The 15,226-nt window shown below is 41.1% G+C and overlaps 1 protein-coding gene across 2 annotated transcripts in view; it reads right to left on the reverse strand.

The window, feature by feature from the left end:
• Nucleotides 1–2,131: 2,131 nt before the first annotated feature.
• MORC4 (MORC family CW-type zinc finger 4) overlaps nucleotides 2,132–15,226 on the reverse strand; it is a 62,853-nt gene continuing 49,758 nt past the window's right edge. Inside the window, exons 15-17 of one of the 2 annotated variants that reach the window (XM_066356725.1) lie at nucleotides 8,265–8,958; nucleotides 7,492–7,737; nucleotides 2,132–7,139 (exon numbers count right to left, since the gene is read on the reverse strand). In XM_066356725.1, the coding sequence (XP_066212822.1) occupies nucleotides 7,059–7,139; nucleotides 7,492–7,737; nucleotides 8,265–8,958 (1,021 nt within the window). In that variant the 3' untranslated portion in view covers nucleotides 2,132–7,058. Of the gene's footprint in view, nucleotides 7,140–7,453; nucleotides 7,738–8,264; nucleotides 8,959–15,226 lie in introns of both variants that reach the window. The other variant, XM_066356724.1, reaches the window with a different exon arrangement.

Below are 15,226 nucleotides of genomic sequence, written 5' to 3' on the forward strand. Positions count from 1 at the left end.
ATCTATAAAATGTGATGACACCTGTCTCTCAGCGTGGTCATGGAAGATATTAGGCCTTCATCAAATAGTTGACTATATTCTTTTTTTTTTTTTTTTTTGTATTTTTCTGAAGCTGGAAACGGGGAGAGACAGTCAGACAGACTCCCGCATGCACCCGACCGGGATCCACCCGGCACGCCCACCAGGGGCGGGACGCTCTGCCCACCAGGGGGTGATGCTCTGCCCCTCCGGGGCGTCGCTCTGCCGCGACCAGAGCCACTCCAGCGCCTGGGGCAGAGGCCAAGGAGCCATCCCCAGCGCCCAGGCCATCTTTGCTCCAATGGAGCCTTGGCTGCGGGAGGGGAAGAGAGAGACAGAGAGGAAGGAGGGGGGCGGGGTGGAGAAGCAAATGGGCGCCTCTCCTATGTGCCCTGGCCGGGAATCTATCCCGGGTCCCCCGCATGCCAGGCCGACGCTCTACCGCTGACCCAACCAGCCAGGGCCTAGTTGAGTATATTCTAAGCATACTGGTGACCTAAAGGGTAGTGTCAAAGTGACACCAAAAAGTGTGTGTATCTTTGGAGAATGGGGGCAGCTGAAAAGTATATTTTCTACTATAGATCTGAATCTACATTAGCAAGAGCATATTTTTTTCCTAGGCCAACATTTCTCAATATTCTTCCCCAAAGTCTGAATACTTTGAAGACCTTGAATTAACTTCTATTCATCCGATTCCATTAACATAAGGAAGAAGAAAAGCCGACTCCAGAAGCTGGAGAGGAAAGGGGTGGTCATCAGAGGCGGATTAAGGTCAGTGGAGGCCGCAGGTGCAGAAGAAAATATTGGGCCCCTTAAAAGAGAGAGAGAGAGAGAGAGAGAGAGAGAGAGAGAGAGAGAGAGAGAAGAAAAATAAAATAACATGTTAACCATATTTTTAAATAAATAAAAAATATTATGTACTATTCATGTTAAAATTACATATATGAAACCAAACGTGGTGTCATTAGAAAAAAGTGTAAAGTTGGGGTTTTGCCAGGCCCTTCAGAAGTCGGGACCCAGGGCACGTGCCCGGTGCGCCTGCTGTTAAATCCATCTCTGGTGGTCATGGCTCTTTGACCCTTATCTAGTTCTGTGAAAAATCTGAGGTGAAAAAGAACCATGATCAATCAGGTCCCACCACTACAGAAAAACTTAGTTAAAGGGAACTGTAAACTGTGGTTAATCTCCAAAACTCAGGGACAACTAAGGCAAGTTCAACAGCCACTTTCTAATGCGTAGCCTATAAGGCTCCATTGTTAAGCAGATTTAGCATGGCCTCCATCTTACTGGCATTCCGGAGCCATTGGTCCATTCTGTTCCTTAGGCTCCAAATTGAGTAATTCACTATTTCTCACACCCTCTTGGGTGTTCCTTTATTTACACCCCCTCCAACTAGTCTTGTGACTTTGCTTATACTATGCCTATACCTGAAAAACTTTTCCCACACACCTCTACCTTTTTAGTAAAAAAAAAAAAAGGCGAAAGATTTATACGATCTGAAGAGAAACCAGAGCATTCTGAAGAGAAACCAGAGCATACCTTTTTAATCCTTACAAGTTTCCATAGCCTGGTAGATCAGGCCTTTTGGGAACACTTTTTGACCTTCTGCCTAAAGTCAATTAGCCTGACCCTGAGGACTCAATGGGCAGATGAATGGAATATGTTTGGCACACAGGAGGCACCCAAAACATTTGAACTGTTCTAATTAAAAGTTTCTTGGGAGATTTCTGGTGATTCGCAAGGAGACTTTAGGCTTGGGGATAGAGACAAGTAACAAAACACATTTCTTCTACAGATTTTATTTTTCATCAGAAAATGAATGCTATTTATGTTTCACTTAAAGACTAAAGCTTTAATATACCACAAACTAAGTCAGCTCTTTCAAAGTATCTAATTTATGAATTAACCATGTGCCTTGACTTTTGATTCCGAAACAATGGTTCCTGAATGTCCCCTCTACCTAAGATAACTGCTGAGTTAGGAATGTCCCTCACCAAGCACATTATTCTTTTTAAAAAAGTTATTGATTTGAGAGAAAGGAAGAAAGATAAAGAAAGGGGAAGGGGAGGGGGAGGGAGGGAGAGAGAGGGAGAGAGAGAGAGAGAGAGAGAGAGAGAGAGAGAAAGCATTGACTTGTTCCACTTATTCATTGGTTGCTTCTCTTATGTGCCCTGATGGGGGATCAAAACTGCAACCTTGGCATATCGGGACGATGGTCTATGAACTGAGCTACCCAGCCAGGGTGTACAAGTTATCCTTTTGAAGAAGTTATGCTTGACTTAACCTGAGCTCACTCCTTGATGCTTTCCTGAGCGTACATCCATACTTACTCTTAACACTGTACTAAAGAGGCTTTAATTCATAGCACAGAGCCCTGAATCACATTCTATATGGACATGACCCTTGGGAACCAAGAGTCTGACAACTAAGACTCTGCCTCTAATTGTTACCCCACTCCTTTGCAATCACTGGACATGGGCAAGCAAATCTTCCTGTCACCTGGGGCCACAAAGTCGCTGACCTAGTCCTCTTCTCAGTGCTGATTTATTCATCCAATAAGCATGTACTGCCTTCCTAACATGTGCCAGGAACTTATTTCCTTGAGGCTTGTTGTCTGTTTTTTACTTATGGATAGATTCTCTTTCTTTTCTTGTAATGAACTGTTGCTGCTCTTGGAATAAGTGAAAAGTCTCCTCAGAAATTTTTTTCTCCTTTCACTTCTTACTCTCAAGATCTGAATTCTATAGACTTCTGATTATATTCTTTAATTATCAGTATTTCAAAACTGCATACTAAGAAACTTCCTTTTGATGATATTCATAATGTCTGTGGTAAAGAACACCCATATTCCCTTTCTCCTTTGGTAGCCTAATTATTCAAGTCGAAGATCAGGAAAGAGGAACACTAGGCCACGTCAGCTCACACTGATTGTTCCCTGTAACTTAGTAGCAGTTATTGCCTCACACTTTTATTTTCTGAGTTTAATGTTACAATCTATCTTATTCATACTGTATGTATCCAATACCTTCTATGAATGGGGCATTGTTTTAGGTTCCTGAGAGAGATGGAGATATGAACAGAATACAGTCCACACTACTACAGTTATTTATTGATTACCTACTATATACCAGGACCTAAGATAAGCTGGGTGATACAGTGATTGGCAAAAAACGGGCATAACCCTTTCCCTCACGGAACCTATTCATGAAAGAGGCAGAGACCACATGTGTTGGTATTTATCACTGCATAGCATATAACACATAGTAGGCCCCCGATAAATATTTGTTGAATGAGTGAAAGTAAACAGCCAAACAGATAACTGCAAATTGTGAAAAGTGCTATGAATTAAACACAATAGGAAACAGTGATAGAATAGGGTAGAGAAAAAAGGTTGCCAGGAAGACCTGTCTGAGAAAGTTACCACTTTATACCAAGACCTGAAGGATAAGGAATAGCTAGCCAGACTGGAGATAAGAGTATTGTCAGAGAGAGAACAGTGTGGACAAAGACTCTGAGGTAAATCAGAGCCTGATGTGTTTCAGTGGTAAGACCACAATTAGCAAGGGGGAAAGTGTGATTTGATGAAGAATTGCAAGAGAAAAAGTAAAAGTAGGTAGAGGTCTTGTAGGACATTGTAAGAAATATGGATTTTATTCTAAGTGAATAAATAAGGAGTCACTGAAGGGCTTTAAGCAGGGAGTCATATGGTTTAAAAAATCACATGACTTGTATTTAAAAAATTACTCTGGCTATAGTGATAAGACAATTGTGGGAATAAGAATGAAAGAAAGGACACCAGTCAGGAGTTGCAATTATCCATGGGAGATGATGGAGTTTGGACTAAGGTAGTTGTGGTAAAAGTGAGTGAAGCCGAGATATATTTTGGAGTTAGAATTGACAAACTTTCTGGCAGACTGGACATGAGGGACTAGAAGAGAGGAAAATTAAGGGTGACTTCCAGGTTTTTATCTTAGAGAACTAGGTGGGTGGAAGTACAATTTTTTAAATGGAAGAAAATTGAGGGAAGGAACAGTCCTGGGTGTGTCATTGTTTATTTTTAACACATTTTATTTGAAGTGCCTGTGAGACATGTAAGTGTAAATGTCAAGTGGGCAGCTGAATATTTGAATCTCGAACTTTCTACTTGGGAAGACAGGACAAGGAAGTTTATGATAAGAGCCTTGTAAGTGACACAAAACTTCCATGTTCAAAGGAAGTATCACATCTGGCTGGATCAAGCAGAGAAATTCTCAGGGGGAAAAAAAAGTTGACATTTGAGCCAAAGGAAAGATGGCAAGGGAGAACATCCCAGGCAGAGGGAAGGAATAGAAAAGGTAGAGATGACAAAAATTGTAAGAATGGTTCAGAAACTGAGAAATAGTTCTTTTTGGATAGAATTTGGTTTGTTTGAAATGTTGAAAGATGAGCCTAGAGAACATGGCTGAGGCCAGATGGGAATTGGCATTGCACTTGCTGGGCAACTGGGAGCACTAGCAAATCTTTGAGCAGTGGCATAACCTGATGAGACCATTCAAAACATTTTTGTGATAGTAAGTGGGGTGGATTGCAGGAGTGAGGACAGGAGGTAAGAGAGGCCAGTTAAGAATCTAATTCAATGATCAAGGAATGAGATAATAAGAACCTAAATGTTGACTGTGGAAGTGAGAAATTAAAGGGAAAATGTGAGGGACACCTGAAAGGAGGATTATGATTATGTTAATCTAACAAGATAGACAGGAAGAGGGCACCTGCTTTTTTCTTCTACATGTCATTTGACTCCACACTGCTTCATAAGTTCTGGTAAGGCTGAGTGACTCTTTTCAATCTCTCTACCATGGCATTTAACATTGGTTAAAGGGAACTCATCTGGTATGATTTCATTGCATATGGGTTAAAAAAAAAGAGGTAGCTCTGGTATTTCAGTAAATAAGACTGACACAGGTAACTTGCTGGAAGAAGCAATACAGGGTTGGGACTAGGAAATGGGATGAGAGTAAGCACTTGTACAGAATTAAATGAGTTAAAATTTTCTTTCTCTTTTTAAAGCCCAATTGCCTATCCTCCTTCCTAGTCTGCTCCCTCGCTTACCCCTGCCTCTCTCTCCTCTCTCTCTCTCTCTCACACACACACACACCAAACCTTCAATTGTCTGTCTTTCCTACACACCCTCTCATCCATATTGTCCATATCTGTGCAAAGGTCCACATTCTCAAAGCCCCCGTCTGAAGAACAAGTATCACTGATAGAATGGCTGAATGTGCTCTTCCGTCTCCTCTGAGTAATATTTAGACAACTAGGGCCCTCAAAATCATAGTCCAAATGTTTCACATGAGGAATAATCACATGGCAAGCTAGAGCTGCAGAGAGGTGAAGGTAAGGGGGCAGGAGATATTTTTAAGTACTTATTCTAATTGTGAAGCTGGCTCTGTCCTCCCCCTATTCCTTGTTGTCTCGTTAGAATATCTGTGATGGGCCTTGTTTCAAAGGAGATAAAATAAGTTTGGGAGAATCTTCTAAAGTAACTCAGCAGAGGAGAAATAGAACTAATATCCAAAACATCCTTCTGCACTACCTAATCCTTTTGCAATTGCTTGAATCCCATCTCCCTTTTATTATTTCTCCTTTACTTTATAGTTTTCACTGTTGCTATGTTTTTTATGTGTTCAATGTTCAATGTCTTTTGAAGAGTACCTTGAACTCTTTGGAGAGCATGTGTTATATAAATACAATAAAGCAATGAATAAACAAAATGTCTACTTTTACAAGAGTGTGTGTCTTACTATTTCTGATAATATGAAATCTACCCCTCACTTATAACTAGTCTGAAGAGAGTGTAGATGGTGTATTTTAAGGAATATCAAACAGAACTCCCTGCTCTAGAATAGCTCCCCCACTACATGAAACCCCACAGTTTGGTGATCCATATTTTTTGAATTTGGGTCTTGAAGATTTCTTTTCCAAGAATTCCTTGTTAAAATGAAATGCCACAGACAGAGGTGGGTAGATGGGTCACAATTTAACCTCAGTTCCCTTTACATTAACTCATTACTCCTACTAAACACATTTTTCACATTCCAGTTTTTTCATGCCTCTGTTCATGCTATTCTTCTAGAGGTAATAAGAAATATAACAAAAATTATAAATACAAAATTAGCTTAGTTTCACAAGTCTCTCATTTAATATCTAAATCCAAGCCTACTCATTCTTTTAAAAAACAATTTATTTTTTCCAACATAAGAAGAATAACAGGTTTATTATAGAAAATTTGAAAAAGGCAGGAAGATAGCAAGAAGAAAAAAAAATATCAACCATAGTCCTACCACCTAAAGAACAACTGTTATCAAGTGTGGTTACGCTCATTCTTTAAACAAACCTTAGGTTAGGTCCCATTTCTGATGTGATGCCTTCCTTGAACTTCCTCTTCCAGACCTTCCCTATCATGCTTGTACTACTCTCTTGTACAAGTTAGTTAACTTGGTGTGTGTCTTGTGTTTCCATCTAGATTGTTAGATCCTTGAAGGCTGAATCCATGAATTATGCTTCTAACTTATCCCAAAGCACCTAGTACATTGGACCCAATATTTGTTGACCGATTTAACCTAAATGAAAACAAACCATTTCAGAAAGGATATAAAGTAGGCCATGTATCTAAGTCAGGAAAGTTAAAGCTTTCAGGTCACCTGGTTTGGTGACTATTGCTTTTCTGTTCCTGGAAACCCTGAAAACCTATTAATTAGCCTCTTTCCTCACATCAGACTGAATAAGAAGCAGACTGATTAAGAGCCAGGATTTACTCAAAGATTCTCTATCTAAGGCATAATGGTGAGTGAGAGAGAGAGAGAGAGAGAGAGAGAGAGAGAGAGAGAGAGAGAGAGAGAGAGAATGAGAGATAAGTGGGGGAGGGAGGAAAGGAGAGAGAAGAGAAAAAGAGATAAAAGAAGGGTAAATAGAGTATATAGTCTAGTGCTCAATCCAGTATGTGATTTGCCTCCAGCACCGTATACAGGATCCCATCCACTTGTTCTGAGTCAAACCCGATCTCACGAAGCTCCAAGTGAGGGAGGACAGAAGTAAGGAGATAGCTGACGTGGATACGCAGCCGCGTAAGCTTTGCCAAAGCCCTGTATGATGGAGTGAGGGGGCAGGAGAAGAGATGACATGAAGTCATTAGCCAACAGAACAAAATGAAACGCCTTAAAAATGGGCCTACATTTCTCAACAATTATGTTTCCATTAGCTACAAAGAAAGAAGAAAAAGCACAATGCCACCAAGCACAGGGAGACTGGCTGCAGCTCTTTAAGAAGTAATTCCTCAATCCCTGGTGGCCTATGAATTGATTCAGACTTCCTCTATTATCTATGACCGGTTACTGGGGTCCTAAGGGATGCTTCCCATTAGCACTCACAAGCTGAGAACTAAACCCTAGTAATTAACCTTTCTAGGTCATCTCCCTCTGGGGTCCGGTAGGAGACCTGAGCCTTCTGCAGCACTTCCAGGTGTGTCTCTATCTCCTTCAGTTTCTCTTTTAGTTCTTGCTTTTCCTCCTTGGTTCTTTCTAGCTCAGCTTTCAGAATTTGGAATTCAGCTTGACGATAGCCCATGTGTTTCTTGCTCCAATACAAGCCTTCTGTTTCCTGGGTACTGTAGGTCACCAATTCATGTTGGACTTTCTTGAATTCAGAATGCCAGTGATTCCTCTCCTGTTCCAGCTCCTCCATCTGCAGTCCAAGAAATAGAAATTCAATGACTCGACATGCTACAAGAGTGGCAAAAATTGCCTCTAATATATTCACTCAGTGATTCCTCTGTACATATTCCTCTACTAATGGACCTCTTCTATCCCCAGCTACGGGAGGGAAGCCCACTAGGGTTCACCCAAGGTGAAACATACCACAGAATGGTTCCATGGCTTATTTTGTTTAGAGGCCTCAGAACATAAAATCACCAAATCTCTAACTCTCTGGTCCTTTGGTTACAGTGATCTCTCTCTCTCTCTCTGTCTCTCTCTCTCTCTCTCTGTGTAACTTTGAAAAAATTATTGATGAGAGAGAGAGAGAGAGAGAGAGAGAGAGAGAGAGAGGAGAGACAGAGAGAGACAGAGAAACAACATCAATCTGTTCCTGTATATGCCCTGACCAGGGGTCGAACCCACAACCTCTGCTCTTCAGGATGAAGCTAACCCACCGAGCTATCTGGCCAGGGCTACAATGATCTCTTATTCCTAGTGGTAAGGTGCTGCCCTAACCTTTTGCTTGAACAAATTCCTTTCAGCCAGAACATGTTCTAATTTTTCTGTGGTTCTTTTTAGTTCTTCCAGCTCTCCCTGGTTCTTCATCTTTGGCGTATTACGACCTCCACTCTCCTCATAGCCTCTTCCTTTCTCCCCAGTGGCTGCAGCGGGGGTTGTAGCAGAGGCCACAGAAGAATAAGGCACTGGGTTCCAGGATTCAACTGCTTTTCTTCTTTCAGCAAGCTCCTCTCGGTTAAAAGGGATCAGCTGAATGGGAGCTCCTGAATCTCGAACACCTTTTGCAACACCGACAACAGCTACAAAAGGTCCCTTGTTTACTTCTTCCTTGTTTATGTTTGTGCTGCCTCTGTTAGATTCTTCTGCTACCAATCTTGGCATCTGATCTTCTAATTCTTCAGGGAGCAGAGACCCCTGGTGTTGTTCTTGGGGCCCTGAATACAGAACTGAAACCTCCCTACTTTGACTGGTACTTTTGCTTGCTTCTGGGTATTCTGGAGAAAGGTACGGTGGTGTGCTTCTCTCAGAACTGGACTTTTCATGGCTGTTCTCCCCTTCTGGATAAGCAACAGCTGCCTCTACCCTCCTGTAAGAGCCAGGCATGGAATAATCTAGAGGAGGTGTTATTGTCTCATTCTGGAGCCTTCTTCGTTTCTCCACAGGTTCTTCACCTAGGATCCATTTGTATTTACTGTAAGAAGAAGAGAAAATTAAATTTTCAGCTGTCAAAATATAGGCTGAGTATAATCATACTTTATAGAGCCCCATCTTCAAATTTCCCATATTAAAACTGACTCTACCTGTTATCCACAGCTCATTTCAGGTCAGGATTACAACTTTACCCCCAATTCCTGACCTCTTCACTTATGCAGTTTGCTGAGATAGCAATTGATCTTAAAGGAGAGATGAAATCAAAAGGTATCAAGAGTCAGTATCTGGATATAACCCGACCAAGTTGACCTTGGTAAGAATTCTGAAAATAGGATTGAAACCAGCCTGACTAGGAGTTTCAGAAATGCAAGTCAAGGAAGAAAAACAAAAAAATATATACACGCAAAATCCCCTAATAAGAGAATGGGGGGAAAAAAAGGTCATAAAAAGCCTAGTGAATTATGTGGAGGGGAACCAAACCAGCTTGTTAATTTTAAAGTGTCACAAAAGCCTTCCAGTATCTGAGACTTATGCACAATTTTTTTATATTGCAACGGACATCATACAGTTCCTTTACCAGCTAACTGGATTGTAGCTATTGCCCATTATTCACTTGTAAAAGTTAATTAAAACACAGAGTTCTGGGCCCTGGCCGGTTGGCTCAGTGGTAGAGCATCGGCCTGGCGTGCATGAGTCCAGGGTTCAATTCCCAGCCAGGGCACACAGGAGAAGGGCCCATCTGCTTCTCCACCCTTCCCCTTCTCCTTCCTCTCTGTCTCTCTCTTCCCCTCCCGCAGCCAAGGCTCCACTGGAGCAAAGTTGGCCCGGGCGCTGAGGATGGCTCCATGGCCTCTGCCTCAGGCGCTAGAATGGCTCTGGTCGCAATAGAGCAACGCCCCAGATGGGCAGAGCATCGCCCCCTGGTGGGCATGCTGGGTGGATCCCAGTCGGGTCCATGCGGGAGTCTGTCTGACTGCCTCCCTATTTCCAACTTCAGAAAAATACAAAAACAAAAAACAAAAAACACAGAGTCCTGTTCATAAACAAAGAAACCAAAAGAGCCAATTCAAGCCATTTCCCCTTATGGCAAAAGAATTCCACTTTGTTGGGGTAAACAGGCACTCCCTCGGATTTTCAGGAAAGCCCAGGATGGTGATCTCAATCACCTTCCATTTCTGGCTGTTATATGCAGTAAAGATTGAAGGAACAAATAAAACAACTTGTGCCAGTGAAATCCATGGGCAATTTTATATCTTGAGGCAGGATGGGACACCCATTTCTATCCTTATAACTATTCTGTGGTCTCTGCAGAAAATCAACTAATTTCAAGGTAAAAATCGACTTTAAATTTCTAATGGAAAAAAAGTCAGGCATGTTCTTGGACAACATAGAGCATTTCAAGGCTGCTTGTATTTCTCTGCAATTTCTGAGAACATCTGTAAGACATCTCAAACCCTAGTTTCTTATAACACCCTGAATGGTCATCAAAACTAATGTTCATCCAGAAATACAAGTTGCCTGCCATCTTAATATATCTTGTTGTGTAAGGCTTAGTGGGAAAGCAAGAGGATTTAGGGGCTATGGAAGAACACATTTATCTATCTTTAAATGCATGTCAGGGCCACTGCAGACGGTCTATTTAGCTCTGGTATTGAGGAAGATAGGAAAACAATCAGTTTGCAAGTATAAAGAAAGGGTGAATGATACTGGATAGCAACAACAAGGTATTATGAAAGGCAATGAATGTCAAATTACCCTCCTTCTTTTCATTTTCCAATCTCTAAGGGTTTCGTCCTTAATTCTCTTCTCTCCCTACATTTTCCCCCTTTGGTAATTTCACACAACCTCTTGTTTATAACCTCTGGGCAGTAATTCCTAAGTCATTCCCTCAGCTCTGATCTCCAGCACTGAATTTCCTGCTGCCTGTTCCACAATTCTTCTCAGAAGCCCCACTGATAAGTCACTCAGAATGTATAAAATCAAGCTTTCAGTTTTTTTTTTTTCCTTTAAACCTAGCTCCCTCTCCTGTTTCCTATTTGTGTTATGACACCACTAAACTTAGTTCTACCACTATCAGGACTCAAGTTCAAGCTCTCACTACTTCTCCTGAATTACTGGGTGGCTTCCCCCAGTCTTCCTTCTCTCACCTCCAGATCGCCTACTGCTAAATTAATCTTCCTAAGTAAGGCATTGCTCTAATTATGTCACTCCTTTATCTGAAATATTTATTTATTGCTCCCACATCTAAGTGCAGATCAAATGCCACTTCTGAATTCCTAGAGCATGTCTATGTCCCACTCAAATGGTACTTCTCAATTACTATAGAACTTTAGCCCTCTCTTATACGTATCACTTTCGACCATGAGTATCTGCGTGCATGCATGTATGCGTGGATTGCAGGTTCCCTAAAGTATGACCTCCTTGACAGAAAGGAGCTTAATTAACTGTGCTAGATAGGGATGAGGGAACAAAAACTTTGCACATAAGACCCAATCAAAAAGAAAGTATTATGTGAAGGAGATAAAAATAAATAGATTTTACTTATTGGCTCTATAAATCCTTATCTAGTTTTATAAGTAAAGGTCTGGCTCTTCCCTCTAGGAATAGCTTCTTATTCCAAACCTGTATTCACACATTTAATAAAGATTAATTTAGAGTTTACATACTAGGAATTCTTTGTAACTACATAGTTTCTTTGCATTTTCTCTCTTCTTTTTGTCATCTTCATTGTTTGCAGAGAAGCTAGCTGATATTTCATAGAGATACCTTGAATCTGTAGCTCAATTTTGGAGGTATTTCTATCTTAACAGCATTAAATCTTCTTATCCACAAACATGAAATGCCTTTCCACTTATTTAGGTCTTCTTTAACCTCATTCAAGAACATTTTGTAATTTTCAGTATACAAAGTCTTGCTTGCATATTTGTTAAACGTATTAAATATTTTTCAAACTACAGTGTGTCTGTAAAGTCACGGTGCACTTTTGACTGGTCACAGAAAAGCAAAAAAAGATGATAGAAATGTGAAATCTGCACCAAATAAAAGGAAAACTCTCCCAGTTTCATACCTATTCAGTGCAGTTTGATGTGGGCTCACACACAGATTTTTTAGGGTTCCTTAGGTAGCTATCCCGTATAGCCTCTACAGACTCTTCACTGATTGATGGCCTACCAAACGGGGTTTCTCCACCAAACTGCTGGTTTCCTTCAACTGCTTATCCTACTGAGTAATGTTATTCCTATGTGCTGGCGCTTCGTTATAAATGCGCCGACATTCACGTTGACTTTGGTCACAAATTCGAATTTAGCGAGCCACAGAACACACTGAACTTTCCTCTGTACTGTCCACATCTCAACTGGCATGGCCTTGGGCTGTTCTGCTATATACACGGTGTTACGTCATCATCTGCACATGCACACATGCTGCCACATCATCCTACAGAAACTGGGTTTTCCTTTTATTTGGTGCAGATTTCACATTTCTATCGTCTTTTGTTGCTTTCCTGTGACCAGTCAAAAGTGCACCATGACTTTACGGACACACTGTACTATAAATGGAATTATTTTCTTAATTTCTGTTGTTTTTTCAAAGAGCCAACTTTTGGTTTCACTAATTTTCTTTATTGTTTTTCTGTTCTGTATTTCATTTCCATTCTGATTTTGTCGTTCTTTCTTTCTGCTTGGCCGGGTTTATCTTGCTCTTGTTTTTGTAGTTTTTTTAAGGTGGAAGTTTAGGTTATTAATCCAAGATCTTTCTTCAAGGCCTTACAAATACAATTTTCCCTCCGAGTACTTCTTCAGTTGCATCCCATGAGTTTGAAGATATTTTGTTTTCATTTTCATCTTCTTAAGACACTTTTTATATTTCCTTGTGATTTCTTCTTTTACCCATTTGTTATTTGAGTGTTAATTTTCAAATATTTGTGAATTTTCCAAATTTTCTTCTGTTGTTCATTTTTAATTGTATTCTATTACATCTGGAGAACAACCTTGGTATGATATCAACCTTTTTAAATTTATTGAGGCTTCTTTTATGCTGTACCCTGGAGAATGTCCCATGTGTATGTACTTCAAAAGAATATATATTGTGGCCCTGGCCGGTTGGCTCAGCGGTAGAGCGTCGGCCTGGTGTGCGGGGGACCCGGGTTCGATTCCCGGCCAGGGCACATAGGAGAAGCGCCCATTTGCTTCTCCACCCCCCCTTCCTTCTTCTCTGTCTCTCTCTTCCCCTCCCGCAGCCAAGGCTCCACTGGAGCAAAGATGGCCCGGGCGCTGGGGATGGCTCCTTGGTCTCTGCCCCAGGTGCTAGAGTGGCTCTGGTCGTGGCAGAGCGACGCCCCAGAGGGGCAGAGCGTCGCCCCTGGTGGGCGTGCCAGGTGGATCCCTGTCGGGCGCATGCGGGAGTCTGTCTGTCTCTCCCAGTTTCCAGCTTCAGAAAAATACAAAAAAAAAAAAAAAGAATATATATTGTGTTATTTGGAGGTAAAGTGTTCTGTATGTGTCACCTTCATTTTCTGAAGATATTTTAACTGGATTTAAGATTCTTGGTTGACAGTCTTTCTTTCAGTACTTTGAATTTGTCATCCCACAGCCTTCTGGTTTGAATTGTTCCTGATGAGAAATCTGATATTATTCTTAGTAGCCTTCTCTTGTATATGATGAGTATTCTTTCTTTTTGCTGGCAATATTTTCTCTTTGCCTTTGGCTTTATATATTTCCGTTATGATATGTCTGGCTGTGAATCTCCTTTGTGAATACTATTTTGGGTTAGGATGCGTAGATTAACATTTTTACATCAAATTTGGGAGTTTTCAGCCATTATTTCTTTGAATATGTTTCTACTCCTTTTCCTCTCTCCTTTTTGTACTACTATTTTGCATTTGTTGGAGCACTTAATGTGTTGTTGAGTCATTTCAGTAAAATTTTCAAGTAGTTACTGTAATTTTCATCTCCAGACTTTCCACTAGGTTCTTTAAAAAATAATTTATGTCCCTTTATTGATATTCTCCACTTGATGAGACAGTCTCCTTTAGTTCTTTGATCACATGTATAATGGCTGCTTTGAAGTCTTTGCTAAGTACAGCATCTGGGTCTCTTTAAGAGCAGTTTCTGTTGCCTTCTTTATCATTATTTTTTTGTCCCTATATATGTCACACTTTTTTCTTTCTTTGCATGTCTATTTTTTTTGTTGACAATTTTTAGATAATATAGTATAGCAGCTCTGGACACTGATCCCACCTCCCTGAGTGGTTGACTTATTTCTTTGGTTGTTTATTTAATGACTTGGTTGAACTGACTCTACAAAATATATTTCTCTTGTAGTAACTCTTGCTCAGATTTCTCCTTGATTTTTATCTGTTACCAGGCAATCAAGGAGTCATCCCTGGGTCAGCATAGGGCACTTTTTGGTCAAAGGTTGTGCCTAAAGCCCTCTTAGCTAGTTAGATTTTTACCTTCTACCACGAGATACATATGTGTACTAGATGCTGCTATCACAGTTAAAGAAGTTGATGTTGCTGCCCCATACTCAGTCAGGTAGCAGTAGTGTAGATTTTCTAGCCACCACTGAGAAACACAGCCTTGAGCATGCATAATCTTCCAGACTACCAAGTATATGTGTGATTTTCTTTTTACCCTGGCTTCTTAAAAGTTGCCCCTGGGTCAGAGAGTACCTTACTGTCCAGTCAGTGGTTGCTTAGAGGTTGTGCTTAACACTGTAGTGCCATTGAGGCTCCTGTTCTGTTTGATCCCTGTGAGGCTTAGGGACTGCCTTCAAGTCCACCTTATGTCCTGGTCTGATTGCACCTGAGAGCATTTGAGCTTACGCATAGCATAGCGTTCCTAACCCCCAGGGTTGACTATGACCCCAGGAGAACTCTTCTCGACTATCTTTCCTCCTTGGTTTTCTCTGTTGCCAAACATCTGATCGCTTGGCTACTTTGCTTTCTGTACTTTGTATTGTAGAACTCTGAGTACCTTCTTAATTGTTCTCCACCAAGATGTACATAATTTTTGATGTTCTTTCAGGTAGAGCTAAGGAGTTCTTCATCTTTAAAGCCTGCCTCTCTCCCCTAAGATAGAGGTGGGGGCAGAGAAAGTGGCCTACTTCTGCAAGAGTGAAACTTTTATGAATAAGTGCTAGAATGTTTTTGGTTTGCTTCTTCTGGCATGATCCTCTGCCCTATAAGTAAACTGGGGCTGGAGCAATAGGAGCCCAGTATTCTTGCCATGCCTTCCCTAGGTGAGTCCTTAATACCTTAGCTGGGGCTGGATGGGGGAAGAGAAAGCTAGTTAGGAAAAGTGAGACCC

The sequence above is a fragment of the Saccopteryx leptura genome, chromosome X (assembly GCF_036850995.1).
Source record: "Saccopteryx leptura isolate mSacLep1 chromosome X, mSacLep1_pri_phased_curated, whole genome shotgun sequence".
Lineage (NCBI taxonomy): Eukaryota > Metazoa > Chordata > Mammalia > Chiroptera > Emballonuridae > Saccopteryx > Saccopteryx leptura.